The sequence below is a fragment of the Humulus lupulus genome, chromosome 3, assembly GCF_963169125.1.
Source record: "Humulus lupulus chromosome 3, drHumLupu1.1, whole genome shotgun sequence".
Taxonomy (NCBI): domain Eukaryota; kingdom Viridiplantae; phylum Streptophyta; class Magnoliopsida; order Rosales; family Cannabaceae; genus Humulus; species Humulus lupulus.
In genome coordinates, this window is record NC_084795.1 from 203,914,163 (window position 1) to 203,934,481 (window position 20,319).

A 20,319-nucleotide genomic window follows, 5' to 3' on the forward strand; every position below is an offset into this window, starting at 1 on the left:
CAAGGTCCTAATCCTTATTAGGAAATTTGGGGCATTACAACTATCCCCTCCTTACAGAAATTTCGTCCTCGAAATTTACTCAACAACTCGGAACCAGAATTCCACTCACTTGTCGTAAATTCCTTAGGTCATTTCCTTGACCCCACTATTTTAATAGCCTTGCCTTAACCCAAGGTACATTTTGTTCAACAGAACCTCATTACTTATGTCACAATCTGAACTGGCTATTCCTTACCGGAATACTTAACCTAACCTTCAGATTCTCATAACTCAATTCATATGTTCCTTCGGCCCATGCTCACTGCATAGAAGCACATAACTCACTGTATACAACTGCCAGTGCCAAAAGTAAAACTGATTCAGAGTCACCCTGCTCTGACTCAATTAGGAGCCAACTGCTGAAACAAACTAGGACTAAACTTATCTTAATTCCTCACCTCTTTTCCCATGGTGATGCCTTAGAGAAGATACATTCTCCCACCTGGAATTCCATATTCCTACCTTTCAATTCAATAACTCTTTTCCATCTATTATGAGAAATGAGCAACCAAACTTCAAGCTCCAGCAATCTCATAACTTCCCTGAACCACCTCAGGATTCAGCTATATATATACATTTCCTCACTCATCTTATAAGATGTTCCTCCAATAATAATTGGATAACCCTCTCTCTCTCTGATTTACCACCAGTCTGAGAGTGATAAGCTATATTGAGTTCCATTTATACTCATCGCCTTCTAACCCTTCCAAAACCTGGAAGTCACAATAAAGTCTTCATCTGATAAGATAGACCTTGAGTTCCATGAAGGCTCTCTATCTTTCTCACAAGGAGATTCAAATATTGATCTGCTGTACTATTCATCTATCCTTACTGATATAATAAATTCACTTGGCTTACCAGTCCACAATGACTTAATGTCAATTCATTCCAATCCATCAACCTGGGAATCCCACTGCAAAACTCATCGCGATGCTCACTTATTCCCACTATGAAATACCCAAAGGCTGTAATGGCCTTGATGTTTCCTGATATTCTGTCTCCATCTGTTAACAGGTAAGAGCTTTACACATGCCTTAATATATGTCCCTTCATCTCAGGCCATCACTATAAAATTTCCATATTATGTTACCCTTTCACAATGCCTGAATGAAACGAACAAAAGAATAACGTGAGATTCATCCAGAATCTCTCAGTTAATCTTGATGTCCATCGGATCCCAAGTCCGATCTCTATACTACTATAAGCTTATGTCTGTCACTATACAACCTTTAGCTAATCCAGCTAAAGCTTTCCATTCAACCTTGCCCGTCTGTGGCTCACTTAACCATCTTTCCTTTTATCTTTCTTGAGATAATAATCTCAAACAGTAAACTAGCCACCTGGCCCACCAGAAACTCTACCCAGTCCTGGTCAAACTCTTTAATCAACACGTTGCATAGGTAATCACTTCCCTCTATCACTAGGATGTCATAACAATCCTCCAACTGATCCTGGTCTATAAGACCCAGCACTTTCTCCCCAAGGCACCTGAAATATCTTTACTATCCATGGACACTCCTGTCCCCAAGCCACTCTTCTCTCTTGGCAATTCTCCGCAGAGAAAACACCACTATACCATCGTCCAAGACAATCATAAATCCCATTCAAGTCTACCCTTGAATGCACTATCAATCTGATTCACAAACACTTGGCATCAAGCCAATTTTCAAGACATACTCAACACTCGCAATGCTCTAATCTGATACTAGCTCAATCCTTTACATAATTTTCTCACTATTATCTCTAACTGGTCTTAACCAGATCCAAGATCCACCTTTAAGGGTTCCATCTTACTCAGTAACTAACTCTTTAATTCTTATAACCCCACTGAGCCACTCGAAACAGTGCTTACACCTGATTCCATCTCTGGTACTAAACCAATCACCATTCTCATCTTCTTTTAATAAAAAGAAGGCCTGGCAGACTGCCTGGAAACACATTTAAAAACAACCCACAGACTAATCCAGTCTGTTCTGATCTCACTAACACAATCTAGGTGGTATCCACCACACTGGCTAAGAGTTCCATGCACCTCCCCACACAAACTCCAGCTCTCACATCCGGTATCATAAACATATCAAATCCATGCACAATGCCAATTGTCACAAGACTTTCCTCTCACAAGCTCAAGAATTACTACACTTTCCTTGCCATTCAAGACTGCTCTTTAATCACCTAACCAATCCAAACCTTGGATCAAACCAAAGCCTGCCATAACCAGCTTTGTCAGAATCCCTGATGAGTCCATGCCATAACTCAACTTATCCATTGAATTTCCAATACCATCTTACTTTTCCCATCACAACGTAGCCATGTGATCTACATATACCACCAATATACCCTTCTCTATATACATACCAACAAAAGAATAACATGGCGCCAAAGCCAAACAACGTAATTCACAACTCAGAACTAGAAAACTGACCTGTCATCCCCGAGGAACTAGTCCCGGTCTCAGACTCTGATTTCCCTGGAATAAACACTCGAGTTGGAATCGAGCTGTCTATCCCCTTTTGCTCATTCTTTTTCCGCATTGGGCAATTCTTCTTACGATGTCCAAACATCCTACATGAGAAACATGCCCTTGCTTGGCATACCCCAAGGTGATGCCTCTTGCACCGAGTGCATATCGGATATGTCTTCCGACCTTCCTTGCTACTTGCTCCAATAAGTGGAGACACCACTATCTGAGCTCCATGCTCTCCAGCACTCTGCTGCCCAACTACCATACTCTCAACTGCAAGAGCCTTCTCTACCACCTGACCACAGGTAGAGACCTCATGCACTGGGGAAACTCTAATGCCCTGAGCTATTCCAGGATTCAACCCCTGAATAAACCTTTCCTTCCGAGCTATATCTGTGGGTACCATGTCTAAGGCAAACTTGGCCAACCCATCAAATTCAGTAACATACTCGGACACTGATGCATTACCATGAACGAGATTCAGAAACTCATTCATCTTGGCAGTCTTAGCTACATCATAGTAATACTTCTCATTAAACAGCTGCCTAAATCCTTTCCAGTCCATCAAAGTTGTGTCTCGTGTCTGGGATACTACCTCCCACCATGTCCGGGCATCCTCCCGCAATACACATGTAGCACAGATCACCCTATCGTGACCTACCAGTCCCATACTATCAAGAATGGAGCTGATCATGCCCATCCATTGCTCAGCTCTAAATGGATCTAGGCCTCCCTCAAAGATTGGAGGATAAAACCTCAGGAATCTTTTACAGAGAAATTCTCATCTGTTCTCAACCCTAGGCTGAGCTGAAACTGATGCCACTACTGGCATAGAAAAGGAAGGGGTACTCCCCAACAGACTCCGCTATTGCTTCAAATACCTGATCTCTTCCTCCTGCCTCTGCAATCTTAATTGCAAATCTGTAAGCGTCTGCTGAACATTCAAAGATGCAGACGAAGAACTGATACCCTGGCTGTAACTCCCATCCCCTGTATAACTATCACCAGGCCTCATAATCTGCCATCAGTATAAACCTGCTGATTCAATCTGCAGTCAATAACTTGATCCATTAATCACTATTAGCATATCAAGGGCTTTCCTCACAAGATAAATCTTACCATACCACAATCATAAACCACTTGCAGTGCTGCAAACATGCCCATGGCATTCATACATACCCATAATTCCTGCTCTTCCAATACTCAAACCATGCTTCTAACCCCAGCATGCAAATAACACAAGTATATATATATTCTCAGAGTAGGTAACCATATGATCACAGTCATATATACATATATATTGACGGAGCATATAATCATATAGTCAAGAGCCAGGCTCTATCAGAATCTCATGCTCCCTAATACAATGTGCAGGTAAAACATTCATATTTTCTACAACCAGCTATGCACATAGCTACAGAAATAAGTACCATTCCTTGAGTGAAGCTATCTTCAGTGATGAGTGTACATGCCCAGCTTGTCTTCAGGAACCATAAACCTTGGCTTGCTCTGATACCAAGTTGTAACACCCCAAACTCCAGGGACCGTTACGGTGTGCCTTGTAAACAGTGCTAAACCCGCTAATCGAGTCATTTGGCCAAAAGCGTGATCTAAGTATGATTAGTGGTTTAGGGATTAAAAACTTTGGTTAAGATGTAACGTCTCACTAGAACGTTTAATATATACATTGGGATCCCGAAAATAAAGTTTCAGAGTCTATTACAGAAAACATTTACAACAAACCGTTCTAAGCGGCAAAACAGGGTTCAACCCTAGTTCCACTTTAAACCTCGGCCGTGGCGGACGAGCTGCTGCATATGTACACGTCATCACCTAAGCTCTCCAACTCAAGGATGGTCCAGCTTCCTCTTGCCTTTACCTGCACCACGTAGCACCCGTGAGCCAAAGCCCAGCAAGAAAACACAATAGAGCATGGTATAATATCAACAACGATCATAATAACCACTCGGGACTATCAGTCCAAGCCAATAGGTGACAATAGCCAAAAGTCACAATAATGAGCATCGCTCCCTCTAGCCATGTGACGATAGGGTCACCAGGGCTTAACCGATAAGTGATTCTGTCTCAAGTTTGATTAGGATAGGTGCAAGGTAATTAGTCACCAACATAACCTTCCTCACCACTCTGGAGTCGAAACTATGGACAACGTCCCTTAGCCATGTGACAAACAGTCACCGGGGTCATATACCTTGGCTGAAATCATCTGGTCTTAGACCAGGCAAGCGCTTATAGTTCTCATTGACCTTCCGGTCGGTCCAGCATTAATACCCCATATGAGTCATTCAATGCCGACCTTGATTAGAACTAATCTTTATTTGGCCCGGCGTTCACAACGCACTTCCACCTCTGACCCTTGGGTCGGTAAAACACGACCAGTGCTCAGCCCGTGGTGAACTTAACAAATAAGTCACAGCTTCACAGACGGGTCTGACACCATTGTCGATTCTGACTAATAATTCAGTGCCATACACAGGTAAGCCATGCCACCAAACATATATCACATGTCCAATATCCATAACCAAGGTATTCAGCATGCTTACTTAACAGATATTAGTACAATTAGGACTATGCATTAACACAGAGGCTCAAGCTCTGAACGATATCACATCCAGTATACAAAGCATGTCCTATTCACATGTTTCTTATGCATCATATGCAATATGTTCAACCATCCAACATGCACCAATAACAGCCATGCATGTCACGTCGTTTAACAGTCAACCAACATGCATCAAGAATAGCCATGCATGTCATACATAATAATCAACCGACATGCGTCAAGAATAGCCATGCATGTCATATATAATAATCAACCAACATGCATCTTATAGCCATGCATGTCACATACACACAGGGTGTAGTTTTCTTACCTCAAAGTCGAGCTAGAACGATTAAAAGAACGACCCTTGAGAACGATCAACTTTTAGTCCTTTAGCGGTCACCTAGTCATAACCAAATATAAGATACCATCAATAAAAATGGTCAACATAAGTTCCCAAATCAATATCTAGCCTCCGGGACATCAATCCCCACTTAACCGGGTACTAGGTTCAACCCCGAGGCCTATGGCTTGAATCCCCAAGCTAAAAACATGTTTTTGGTCAAAATGGCCTTAAGGGCCGCGGCCCTCCCCTACTGCGCCGCAGTGCGCCCTCAAACAGAATGGCTCCCCCCTGCCAGACGCCAAGGGCTGTGGCGCTCAACCCAGACCAGGCAAAAACCACGCACACAAATATATTGTATAATAAACCTTGTGATGGATTCACTTCTCTATTTTAATAAATGTTACCTTTCTACAAAAAAACTTATGTCTATTTTGTAAAATTATTTAAGATTTTGCATCAACTAAAAGTTGCTTCTTAAACTATGGTACACTCTTTTTTATCTGTGTGCAATATATCAAAACACTTTCATAACATTTTTCTTTTGTTTGAATAAGAAGCAGGCTTTGATGGAAAGGAATGAATTAGAGCAGATGCTCCTTTGCTCAGAGAATAAAGAACACTCAAGTAAACAAGTATGATTGACCAATGAATTAATAAAATTTCATAAACTCATATTGTTACAATGAGATGTTATTGCCAAATTCCTTGCCTTTAGATTCAGGGTATTAACATTTTATCAGTTCAATTGTCACAATAGCTTACTTTATTTTGTTTTGATTTTTGCTTTCTTCTGCTATGTTATATATAACAAATTTATTTTTAACATATGACTATATGAACACAATTTGTAGACAAACCTTGCTCTATAACTAACTCAGCTGCTTAAGCTTTTCTACTGTCAGATGTTGTATAAACTGTTCAGTTCAGTTGTTTTTAAAAACCAAACCCCACTATATAATTCAGGCATAGTCTAAAACAATTATTACTTGCTTGAATCTATTGGAAACATGGTTTTGTTTTTGAGTTGCATTGGTAGGGCTTTTTGTGGATTAAAAAAATATGACTAATGACTTGTGTTAGTTCAAATATGTATGTAGCAGTAGTTGTAGACTCCAATATATATATATATATAAATATACTTAATGGCAATTGTAATTTGTAGAGACACTACGCACCCACCATTATTTTTTTTTTCTTTGTGAGTAAAGTTTGCAGTTACAAAAATGGTAGGATTATTGTATTAGGGAACTAGATTAGTTAGATATAGTTACTACATTGTGTCTTTTGTATATAATAATAATAATAGTAATTGTAATTGATACCGGCTATTAATTATATATGCTTTCTTTTATTTATTTTTTTTGGTGAATAAGAATCATTGTATTGCTCAAAACAAATCATGTACACTTATAGTTCCCTTCTACCCCTATGTTACTTACATTACACATCTAACTTTACAATTTCTGATACCATTCCTTATCCCTATTTTGTTTCTCTTTATACATTACAGTAAGTCTCAGTTTTAGCTCTCTCTTAATGACCTCCATTGTATGATTGATATGCCATATCTTAGAGGACCACAAAACATCATTTCTGACTCTCCAAATATGGTACACTAGAGCTGATACAGCAGCTATGTAAAAACTTCTCCTGAGTTTAGTAAGGTGTTTTGCTTTGGAGATCCAACTCAATAGTGTGTGATAATTCCCTGTTTGAGCTCTGCAGCCAATCCACTCTTTCAATTTCACAAGACATAAGCTGCTGTAAGCACATTGAAAAAATAGATGTGATATCTCTTCTGTATGATTCCCACACAGCAAGCACATTTTGTCCACTACCTGACCGTGATTATTGAGGTAGTCTCTGGTTTTCAGCTTCTGGTGTAACGTCAGCCATAGAATGAATCTGTGTTTCGGTATATTGCATCTCTCCCAGACATATTTACTCCATTGGACCTTAGTTTGTTGATCATATAATATTGCATGCCCCGATTGTATTCCATATTTCACTGCCATGAAAGCTGCTTCAGCCATTTTTGCTCGAAAAAGATCCTTAATTTCCACTATTTTCTTCCAGTACCAGCTGCAACCTTGCTGTACTGAATAAGTCCACCAGTCCCTTGCTTGCAAATAAATGCTATGTATCCACTTAACCCATAAGTTGTCCTTTTTAGAGGCTATTGCCCATACATATTTCCCTAAGGCAGCTATATTCCATTCTATAATTTTTCTGAATCCTAACCCTCCTGCAGACTTTGGAGTACAGACAGTGGACCAAGCAACTGCCCCTAGACTGTGAGCTTCTGCAACTCCCTTCCACAAAAAAGCCCTGCAAATTGCATCTATATCCTTCAATAACTTCTTTGGCAACACCATTATTTGAGCCGAATAAGAGTGTATGGACAGTAAGACCGAATTGATCAAGGTTGCTCTGGCACTATATGATAAATTCCTGGAACTCCATTGTTTAATCCTGGCCACCATTTTGTCTAGAATGATCCCACACTCAGCCTTAGAAATCCTTTTAGAACAGATAGGAATGCCCAGGTATCTAAAGGGTAATGAAGATCTTGAGAATCCTAAAGCAGATACTACTCTCTCAATCTCAGACTCACTCATGCCACTGCAATATATTGCAGACTTTGCCTCATTTGGAAAGAGTCCTGAAGTCTTGGAAAATAGCTTGAGTCCTCTAAGCATCAAAAGGATAGAAATAAAGTCTCCATGGCTGAATAACAAAATGTCATCAGCAAAAACATAGATGGTTCAACTTCAAATTAGCACACCGATCATGAAACTTATAACTAGGATAAGAGCCAACCTTAAGCATGATCCTAGATAAGTATTCCATACCAAGTACAAATAACAAGGGGGACATAGGGTCTCCTTGCCTCAATCCTCGTTTAGCCTCAAAGTATCCATTTAATGAACCATTAATCATCAATGAAAATCTGGTAGTTCGAACACATACCATGATGAGCTGAATAAACTGCTGTGGAAATTGAAAACCAATGAGCATTTCTTCAATAAAATCCCATTCCATGGTGTCATATGCTTTCCTCAAATCCAACTTAATCATGCAACTTGGCTTACTGTTTTTCCTCCCATAGTGCCAAACTAAATCTTTACATATCATGATATTGTAGACTATAAATCTACCATGAACAAATCCCCCTTGATTTTCCGCAATTAGTTCAGGTAGCACCTTCCGGATCCTTGAACAAATCAACTTGGATGCAGCTTTATAGATGACATTACAACAGGATATAGGTCTGAAATCACACACAGAATCTAGGCAAATATGTTTGGGAATAAGTGTGATGGTTATGTTATTAATTTCTCTAAGTAGTTTACCTGAAGTAAGAAAGGATAGCAAACCTGTAGTGACCTCCGAACCCACCAAATCCCAATTATCCTGGTAAAAGTAACTACTATATCCATCTGGGCCTGGGGCTTTCAACCCTGGAATTGCAAATATCATGTTCTTAACCTCCTGAGCTGAGAAATCCATTGAAAGAGTCTGAATGAGCGCTGCATTTAGAATTGGTCCCAGCTTCATGATTGACCAAGACACCTTCTTCCTGTGCACCATTACTGTCCCTAACAAGCCTTTATAATAATCCAAAAAATCTTTTGTTATATCTGTAGGAGAGTCTACCCAAATCCTTGCCTCATTCCTGATGGACAAAATTCTGTTCTGAATTCTCCTTGCCTTAAGGGAAGCATGAAAGATGTGAGTGTTTTCATTACCATTAGCCATCCAAGAAACTTTAGCTTTTTGTGCTAAGAAGCTCAAGTAAGCTTTATGGTAAGACATATACTGTTCTCTAATCACTTGCTCCTGAGAAATCAACCTGTCATTTAAGGGATCTTTTTGCAACTGCTCCTGAAGCTCCTTCAATACGATTCCTGCCTTGAATTCTGACTGTTGAATATCAGAAAAACCCTCTCTATTTATGGTCATTAGCACCTGTTTCAGCCTATTTAATTTTGATACTATTTGAAACATTGGTGTACCATCAACTGATAAATCCCAACTTTCCTTAAGTTTATTTTCATAACAGGGTGCTTCTTTCCACATCCGAAAATAGCGAAATGGCTTCTTTTCCAAATACATTTCCAACGTGACATGAACAAGAATTGGACTATGATCAAATATCCCTTCTGGCAAGAAGACAGCCTCTAAGTTAGGGAAATGGTCAGTCCAATTTGAATTAACTAAAGCTCTATCATTCTTGGAATAAACCCTCTCATCTGCTCTCTGCTTATTATTCCAAGTATAGAAACAGCCAGAGAATTTCAAATCTTCCAAATGACAAGCTGTCAAACAGTCTGAAAAATTTCTTGAGAACTTTATGGAGGTTTTTTTGCCAATTCTGTCATGCATGGATAGAATCTCATTAAAGTCTCCAACCACCATCCAAGGGACAGATATACCCACAGCCAAACTTTGTAAGTCATTCCATAGGCTCTCCCTAGAGGTTGCATCATTATAACCATATACAAAAGTAATCAAGAAGCTTCTTGTTCGATTAGGGACCTGTACTTGATAGTGAATTAATTGTGTAGTACATAACTTGATATCCAAAGTAAAGGCACTTGGATTCCAAGCAATTATTATCCTACCCTTATCAATCCAAGAGTTATTGTTTGTGAAACACCATCCAGAAAACAGATTCGTGTAAATAGACCCCATATTTTTATTCTTCACTTTTGTCTCGAGTAGACTAACCAAGCCAACCTTCTTTGACAGAAGTAAGTGTTTAATCTCTTTGTGCTTATGTTGACTGTTAATCCCTCGTACATTCCAAGTTAAAATTCTATCCATCTAGAACAGAGGGTCCTCCCCCCTCTCTTACTGTATTTCTCCTCTGTAAAAGCTCCATCTCAGGGTCTCCCTCAAGCAGGCAAAATTTATTCTTCACACTCGTTGGGATGGCATTAGGTTCCTGTATCTTGATTCCCTTAGTAACTGTTTGAAAACCATCAGCATCTACATTAACTTTGCTTACAATAGGTGATGAAACCTTCTGTTTAGGGACCCATTCTTGCTTCACAGTCTTACTCTTCCTGCAAACTTGAGCCTCATGTCCTAGGCCAGAGCAATTCATACATACAGTGGGCTTCCATTCATATTCCACGAAGATGTATACTTCTTGATCAAATTCATTCAAGAAGCTGATTCGAGATGGAAAGTCCTGTGTCATGGTCACATCAATGAGAATTCTGGGATAAGCTAAGCGATCTCTGTTTTTAGTAATGGAATCCACTTGAATTGGCTTCCCAATCTGTCCCACTATCTTGAACAGAGACCGATCACCCCAGTATTTAATATCCAATCCTCCCAAATGAACCCAAGTTGGAACTGAATCAATGTCTTCCTTAGTAAAATCATTAACCAGATTCCAGGCCTTCATTATGAGAGGTTTATTCCCAAAAAACAGATATCCTCCATCCAAAATTCTATCTCTTACTTCCATAGATAAAAAGCGAATGATGAAAATACCAGATGAGAGAATGCCTACCTTATCAACTTGATCCTTCGATAATCTCCTCACAAAGCCCTCCAGGATTCGGATTGGTGGATTTGCACCAAGCACATAGCAGACTAAAGAGGATTGCCAAAAATTCACCTCCTCAGCAATATGCTTTCTTTGGCTTTGACGTATAGTAACGCTATTAGCTTTTTAAAAAATATATTATGATCTTCAATATTAATATATGATACCTTTCGTATAGACTTATAATAATAATAATATATTTTATAAAAGCCCTATTATGTATAATTTCAAACAATTACTATTGCTAATAATGATAATAAATTAATTCTTCAACAAATTTTTTTGTAGTTGTTTAATTTTATTTTATTTTGAATAGATCCTACTAAAGGGGTTATATATAAAATTTATTTTGTTTGCTTTAGGTAAAGTTCTCTTTGATGATAAGAATTCGAGTTTGTAGGATGTGATAATTAATTAACACCGAGTAGAATAGGGAACTCATTTGTCTGGACATGATTATCATTGACGAAAGGTGTATAAAAATCTTTTTATCGTATTATATTCTCTCTTTTTTTCCAATTATTTTATACTTCATGTAATATTTTTTTGGTCATGGAAATATCTTATGCATGCAATAATCATAAAAAAAAAAATTAGTTACTAAGTTTAAGCACCTTTTGAGTGAGGGTTGTTTATATAGTATAATTTTTTTTAAATTGTTGCAAGCACATGCAAGTATAAACCTCTTTCAAATGAGTACAAAAATGAGTACAAGCTTTTTTTTTTGTTACAACTTTCCTAATGATGCTGGAAGAAGTAATTGTCAAGATTACAATCAATGGATTTCAATTCATATCTCAAAATTTAATTGATTTACGTGTCAATGACAATATAATTATATCAGGTATTTATTTAAATTTTAATGTTTGTTAATCTGATTTTACTAATATTCACAATATAACCCACCTTTTTTTGAAATTTTCTCTCTCGGTGAGGACACTGGCGGCCATGGCTAAAGGAGCTAAGATTTCAGGGAAAGCTAAGGGGAAGAGGAATAATAAGAAGAAAGGTCCTTCATCTTCGAATCGTGTTATCAAAACCAGATCCATGGATGCTATTCTAGGGATCTCTGAGTTGGAAGTGCAAGATGAGGAAAAGACGAAGGATCAGTTTTTGGGGATAGAATTTACGGCTCAAGATTCGGAGGAGATACTTAGAAAATAGAGTGAAATACGTACGAATTTCTCAGACTGGTTGAGCTTTGCCAACAGGACGACTCAAGATGTTGCTATGGGGAAGAAAATGACTCTGCCTATCTTACGATCTGAGCACATTGTAAGGAATCTAGATCGGGCATTTGAATCACCATCAAAGTTTGAGGAATCAACAAATCCGAGTAAGAATAAGGTAAAAATTGATCAGGCTGATATTGAGGAAGAAGTGAATTACTGGAAACCTTCAATTGTGGGTTATGTTGTTGGTGCTAATCCTCCTCTGAACGTCCTTGATGGTTTTGTGAGAAAAATGTGGAAAGATGATGTGGTTAAGGTAGGAATGCTATCTCATGGAATGTTTATTATACGGTTTCAGAATCTAGAGCTGAGAGATAATGTTTTGAATGGGGGTTTCATTTTCTTTGACAAGAAACCCTTCATCATGAAGCCATGGAATTCGATAGATGATTTTACCAAAGAGAATGTGGATTCAGTACCTACGTGGATTCAAGTGAGGGGCCTGGATATAAAATACTGGGGAGAGGCATCTATTTTCAAGATAGTTGGCCAGATTGGGAAACCAATTCAGGTTGATGATATTACTAAGCATAGAGATTGACTACTGTACCCGAGAGTATGGATTGAGGTGAGTCTTGCTCAAGATTTTCCCCCCAAAATCTCTTTTACGGATGAATTTGATCATGATGTTGAATTGGATGTGAAGTATGAATGGATTCCGCTTATATGCAAGAATTGTTCGGGTATGGGGCATGGAGCTAATGAGTGTAGGAACAAAGTCCAAACAAAGAAGACCTGGGTACCAAAAGAAAAGGCAGAAGTAAAAAAAGGTGACACCAGTAGTTGACGAAGACGGGTTTCAGATGGTGGGAAAGGGCAAGAAAGTTCAGCAACAGTCTGAGATAGAAATAGAGGTGACAAATCAGTTTGCCATTTTAGACTTTCAAGTGGAGAAGAATGTTCAGGAGGTGGTCAACACTGGAGAGGGGGGAGATCCCTCTACTTCAAATGGATAGAATTCTTGTTTGGAATGTTCAAGGGATTAATGGCCAGCACAAACATAAGGAAATCAGGCAGCTGATTTATTCAAAAAAGGTTGGTTTGGTTAGTCTTCTTGAAACCAAAGTTAAGAATAAAAGTATGGGTGACATGTATATGAATTTGTTTCCTGGTTGGTGCTTTACTAATAATAATTCTTGGTTAGATAAAGGGAGGATAATAGTTGCTTGGAACCCTTCTATATATTCTATTGATATTAGGAGGTGTACTAGTCAAATGATTCACTGTATTGCTCAAACAAGCCAGAATTCTGAGAAGTTTCATATAACTTTTGTTTATGGGTTTAATGAAGTAGGAGGAAGAGAAGTTTTGTGGCAAGATTTAAAAGATCTCAAGTCCAATATTGATGAGTCGTGGATGATTGTAGGAGATTTTAATGAGATTTTGAACTATGATGAAAGAGCTGGCAGCAAGAATCATAAGAAGTCTTCTGATAGTTTTAAGGAGTGTGTGATGTATTGTCAAATGGAGGACCTTAAGTTTTCAGGGTGCTTCTTCACTTGGAATAACAAGCAGAAGCCAGAAGAAAGAATTTTCTCTAATATTGATCGTGCTTTGGTGAATCTGAAATGGACAGACTCTTTTGTGAATTCAGATGTTGTTTTCCTTCCGGAAGGGGAATTTGATCACTGTCCTATTTTGATCCCGTTCTATCAAGATGTTAGTACAGGGAAGAAGCCTTTTAGATACTTTAGCATGTGGAAAACAGCCCAGAATTATAAGACAGAGGTTCGGCAAAGCTGGCAGATTCTTATCACTGGTACTCCTATGTATCAATTGGTGGGTAAAATGAAGAGGCTTAAGAGTGTGTTTAGAACTATTAACATGGAGGGATTTAATGAGATTCACAAGGCTGTTTTGCAAGCTAAACAAGTGATGCCAGATACTCAGGCAGCTCTGCATATGGATCCTAGGAATACTGATCTAATGGAACAAGAGCAATCGGCCAGAGACAGATACTCTTATTACCAACAAGCTCACAATTATTTTCTAGCTCAAAAAGCTAAAATTGATTGGGTTCAAAATGGTGATGAGAATACAGCTATTTTCCACGCTTCTTTGAAAGCCCAGAGAGCCAGTAATTGAATTAATTCAATCCGGACTGAGAGTGGTATTTGGATGGATAAACCAGGGGATATTCAACAAGCTTTTCTGAGCTATTATCAGCACTTATTAGGGACTTCAATGAGCAACAGAAGGAAGGTTTTTCATTCAGTGGTGGCTGCTGGTCCATTACTTTCAAAAGAACACTTTCGAATCCTTCAGAAACCTTTCTCCATTCAAGAGGTTAAAGTTGCCATGTTTGCCATACTAGGGAGGAAGGCTCCTGGTCCGGATGGGTTTGGGAGTTCTTTCTATCAGGATAACTGGGATCTGGTGGGAGATGGGGTAGGTGCTGCTGTGATTAATTTTTTAAACACTGGCATGCTTCTTAAAGAGATAAATACAACAACCATTACACTCATTCCTAAAATTAAATGTCCAAATAGTGTCCAAGATTTCAGGCCTATATCTTGCTGTAATGTGATTTATAAGGCAGCTACCAAAATCATTTGCTCGAGGTCAAGGAAAATTCTCCCTGAGTTAATAGCTGAAAAGCAAGGTGGTTTTGTCCATGGGAGATATATAACTTATAATATTATGGTCTGTCAAGATATTGTTAGGCATTATGGAAGGAAGAATTGCAAACCGAGTTGTATGATTAAAATTGATTTGAGGAAAGCTTATGACACTATTGAATGGGGATTTCTTGAAGAAATGCTTGTTGCTTTTCAATTTCCTCGGAAGTTCATTGATCTCATCATGGTGTGTATCAAAACCCCTAGATTTTCCTTATTACTTAATGGTGAATTGCATGGTTTTTTTGAGTCCAAGAGGGGTTTGAGACAAGGTGATCCGATGTCCCCGCTCCTATTTGTGCTTGGCATGGAGTATTTGTCTAGATTAATGAGAGAGGTGGGTTCTCGGCATGGTTTTAAATACCATGACAGATGTGATTCTTTAAAATTGAATCATATGTGTTTTGCAGATGATTTGTTGTTATTCTGTCATGGGGATTTCCTTTCCATCCTTTTGCTATTGAAGGGCCTGAAAGTTTTTTCATTGACTTCTGGTTTGCTGCCTAATGAAGAGAAATCGGCAGTTTATTGTAGTGGCATGTAGGAGGCAGAGGTGTCCCGAGTGCTGGAAATGTCAGGATTTACTCGAGCTTATCTTCCTTTCAGGTATCTTGGCATACCTGTTTGCTCAAAAAAAAATTCAGCAGCTGAGTGTAATGGTATTCTTGAGAAAATGGTTGCTAGAATCAAAGTTTGGAGCACAAGGAACTTGTCTTATATGGGAAGAGCTACTTTAATCAACTCTATTTTAATTACTATTCACTCTTATTGGGCTCAAATAATGATTCTTCCTAAAAGATTATTAAGGGATGTTGAAGCTGTTTTCAGAGCTTATCTTTGGAAGGGTCTGGCTGGCAGTAATAGTCTGGGTTTAGTAGCTTGGCATCATGTGTGTTTGCCCAAGAAAGCTGGGGGTTTAGGCTTTAGGAAGGTTATTGATTGGAATATGGCTGCAATGGGGAAGTATGTTTGGGCAATTGCCACCAAAAAAGATAACTTGTTTGTGAAATGGATTAATAGTGTATACTTGATGGACAGAAACTGGTGGGATTACCAGGCGCCTCTGGATTGCAGCTGGTATTGGAAGAGGTTAGTTGCTGTCAAAGATGCTTTCAAAGCTAAGGTTGATCTGTCTAAATTTGCAGCTTTGAGGTATAGCATTAAAGCTGGTCATGACCTTTTGTTTGAGCAATCTCTTGCTGTTAGCTGGAGCAAAATTGTTTGGGATAGGCTGAGCATTCCGAAGCATAGGTTTGTGCTATGGCTGGTTATGTTGCAGAGGCTGCGTACTAGAGATCAGCTGCATAAGTTTCAGCCTCTAATGGATCAATCTTGTCTGCTTTGTGGTGATGATATTGAGAGCATTGATCATCTCTTTTTTCAGTGTCATTATAGTAGGGTCTGTTTGCAGAAGCTTAAGCAGGGGTTGGGTTGGAATTCGGCCTCTTTAAACCTGGTGCATTTAATTCGTTGGATTCATAAAGCTAAGAGGATGAGTGTTATTCGGAAGATCTCTTTGTATGCTGCACTTGCAGCTCTTGTTTATCATCTTTGGAGAGTTCGAAATGATGTGTTCTGGAACAACAAGTTATGGCTTGTAGATAATATTGTACAAAGAATAATTAGGGAGCTTCAAGCTAGGATCACTCTTGTAATGCCTAAAAAGGCTCAAACCATAGATAAAGATTGGGTCTCTAAGCTCAGTACAAATTAGTTGTATTTGTGGTTGGTTTGGTTGGTTTTGTATTGGTTGGTTGTAAACTTTGGCTTTTGAGTAATAGATTGATTCTTATTCATCAAAAAAAAATGTTTGTTAATCTATATTTGAAATTTTTATCTTAATATTTTAATATATTTATATTATTTTTTGGGTGATATTTTAGATGTTGTTGGATGTTTGTGTGGTGAGTGACATTAAGATTGTTGGAGGTGGCTAGAAAAAAAGAGACCTAAAATTTATAACAGATTAGTAAGTTTAACATAGCCAACAAAACCAAAACTATGTATATTTTTTTAATTGTAAGTTTATTTTATAAATCTTTCATATTCTATCTTTCTTTTTTGGTTTAATTAACTTTTGTTTTTTTTTTCTTTATAGTTCGGTGGCATCAAAAATCACTTTGTGGAGAGAGTTGGGGGAGATATTTGATCCTGACTTATATAAAAATATGACAAACCCTTTATTGTGATACTCACTTCTACAACAATAAAAAAAGTTCAAGCTGATAATTTTCTTTACATCTTACTAAATATATTTTATAAAATTTAATATGTCCGTCTTACTATTATACTCAAATTTTGCTAGCTTTTAATATATATATATATAATTTTATTGAATTTTTGATGTCTTTTTTTCTACTACAAATGCAAGCAAAATACATATTATTCTTGAAATAGATTATGTGACATCTTTAATTGAAAGATTTTCGAAGTGATCAAGTCAAGGTAATTATTTTCCATTCCCTTTGTCCTTTCATTACTGTTCTATTGTTTATTCGTTAATGTTTTTTGTGTTGGTAAATAAGCCATTAAATTAACTCCTCAAAAATTACAAAACAAAACAACTTGTGGTTCAAACCAGAACTTCAAACCAGCAAGCTCCAATCAAAATCACTCAAAAACAAATCCCCCATATACAATGCAATGACATAAACCACTCTCTATCCTTTTGAATAGTTCATTTAGGTATTACATACAAGATTCTATTATATACATCATGTTTAATTCTCTTCAGTATACTATTGACAGTGGCAGCTTCTTGCTTCCAAATAGCTAAATTCTAAACCCTCCAGATATTGTACACAATAGCATTAATTAAAGCTATTTGAAAATCTCTTCTAAATCTACTTCTTCTGCTATTTTTAACTCATTTGAAAATTTGCATTAGATCACCTTGTTGCATCCTTCACCCTATCCACCTTCTACACTTTACTAGACATTTCATACTGATATGGCAATCAAAAAATAGATGTTGTTGAGATTCAACATTATTCCCACAGATAGGACAATCTTTCTCAACTACAATTCCAAGCTTTGATAATCTATCTCTGGTTTTGAGCCTCCCCAAAATAGCAAGCCTCGTAATGAATTGATCCTTCGATATGCTTAGTCTATTCCACACTTCTGGATTGCTAAAATGACTTAACTACTCATTTTTCAAACCAGTACAAACTGCCTTTATGTTGTAATTTACATCACTAGCAAGCATTTGCCTCAACAAAATCTTCAGTTTATCTTTAGCCATCACAACCTTTTTCCAATACTAGCTACTATTAATAGGAGCTTTATACTCCCACCAATCTTTCTGCTTCAGATAAACAACATGAATCCATTTCACCCGAAAAATTTCTTTTTTGGATGCAACTACCGACACATGCTTCCCTATTGATGTCATATTCCAGTATGTCATATTCCAATTATCCACACAAGGGAAACTCAAACCACCTTCTTTCTTAGGTTTGCACACCTCATCCCAAGACACAGCTCCACCACCACTAAGTTCTACAAAACCTTTTGATAAGAAAGCACGAAAGATTTGAACTATTTTGTTCAAAATAAACTTAGGCAGAATCGTTACCTGAGCCCAATAAGAATGTATGGATATGAGCACTGCATTAATTAATGGCACTCTCCCTGCAAAGGAAATGTTTCCTTGTCCCCAGTTCAGATTTTACTAACCATCTTTTCCTCTAAGCAGTCACAATCCACAGCAAAAATCCTCTAAGGATGTAACGCCCTGGATAACCAAGACCGTTACACTGTGTTTAAAAATAGTGCTTAACCTACTAAGTGTTAGGAAAATATTTTTTTGCCTTAATAGAAATGATTATAATATTACAACTCTATGCAATAATATTACAAGTAAATATAGATTTATTAAATAAGGTTACAACTCTATAACTGAAAATACAAATAAACTAAAGAAAGGAAGAAGATGATGATAAAGAAGAGAATAGTGAGAATACAACTCTAAGCAAAAGATTACAAGTAAAATAAAGTGTTTAGACCAAATGAAAAGATTACAACTCTTAAACAAAATATACAAGTAAATAGAACAAGAGAATAAGAAGAAAGGCAATAGAATAAAAAGAAGAACAGAAACACAATCAAACTCTCACTTACACAACGTAAGTGAAGAGGATTGGGGATCACCAACTTGAACAAGGTTTAAAACCTTTGTCCAAAAGATTATTTCCCCCTAACTCAAGCACTAAGGGATCTCTCTCAGATATTGAAAAAGCTTTCTGGAATTATCAAGCCTCAAGGTGTTTCTAGCCAAGTGCTCTAGTGGATAGAAAAGTTGTGTCTTACAAGTGAGCTATAGGCTCCTATTTATAGAGTTTAGAGACACCCTTTGAATTTCAAATTCCACCAACCCCCATGGCTGTTACCAATGTCTAATTGGATTAATATGGAATTAAAAAAAAGATTTGGGAGTTATTTGGGTTTTTTGAGCCGTTCAACAAATATTGAAAAAACTAAAAATTGGTCAATTTTTTGGCCTGTGGCCGCGACCACTGAATGTTGGCGGTCGCGGCCACTGACCAATTTCAGCACAAAAAATTGTGTTGTTTTTCCAAACGGTTCCAAACCCTCCCAAATGATTTTGTAACTCCCAAAACACATTATTGGGGTCAAAATCATATCTCTAACAGCCATATCACATATGGCTTTATGAAATTCATCTCAATATTGTGTAACAACAATTTTACACAATAAAAGTAACATTTGGAAGTTACAAATTTGTAACACCAAATATGTTACATTATTTGGATATATCTCATATATCTAAATATTGTAACTCTCTATTATATGTTACAATATGTGACACACTTTGTCACATTTATTTAATCTAAAACATTATATTATAATATAATATAATTTTACATTATATTATAAAATAATATAACACTAAGCAAGACATTTGAACTTGAATGTGTAATTAATGGCTAAGTCATGGTTAAGTAATAAAATATTTGGTCAAAAAATAGTTATTTTTCATTAAAATATTAAATTTGTACATGAAATCCCAAAAATCTGTTTAAAAAATGATAAAAGATAAATAGATGCAATTTAGCCGTCCTAAGCGGCAAAAACAGGTTTTAACCCTAGTTCCTCTCAAGCTACCTCGACCGTGGCGATCAAGCAAGCCACATATGTACACATCGCCCCTTAAGCTCTCCAACTCATGGCTGGTCCAGCAATCAACTCCCTTACCTGCACCACGTAGCACCCGTGAGCCAAAACCCAGCAAGAAAACTAAGACACCATGCACAATTAAGCAACAGTATAGAGACAGTAGATGCAATTTACCAGGTTCAACCGACAATAGCTTATAGGCAACAATCCCAATAAAAGTGCAACAATAGCATCCAATCAATTGTAAGACAGTCATCCAGAAATTCAACAAGTCATAGGCGTCAAACTAATAACAGTAAACATGTACGTTCAACAATATATCTCAATCAATATGAAAATGCTTAGGGTCGGCGCCCTTAGG

The 20,319-nt window shown here is 37.5% G+C and overlaps 2 protein-coding genes across 2 annotated transcripts; one reads left to right on the forward strand and one right to left on the reverse strand.

Moving 5' to 3' along the window:
• Window positions 1–10,228: 10,228 nt before the first annotated feature.
• On the reverse strand, window positions 10,229–11,919 carry LOC133825331 (uncharacterized). Its single transcript, XM_062258289.1, has 2 exons — window positions 11,876–11,919; window positions 10,229–11,084 (listed from the first exon to the last, which is right to left on the reverse strand). Exons 1-2 carry the CDS (start codon window positions 11,917–11,919, stop codon window positions 10,229–10,231), a joined length of 900 nt encoding a protein of 299 aa, XP_062114273.1.
• A 1,230-nt stretch (window positions 11,920–13,149) lies between these two features.
• On the forward strand, window positions 13,150–14,286 carry LOC133825332 (uncharacterized). The gene has a single exon (XM_062258290.1). The coding sequence runs from the start codon at window positions 13,150–13,152 to the stop codon at window positions 14,284–14,286; it is 1,137 nt and encodes a 378-aa protein (XP_062114274.1).
• The last annotated feature ends 6,033 nt before the right edge of the window (window positions 14,287–20,319 follow it).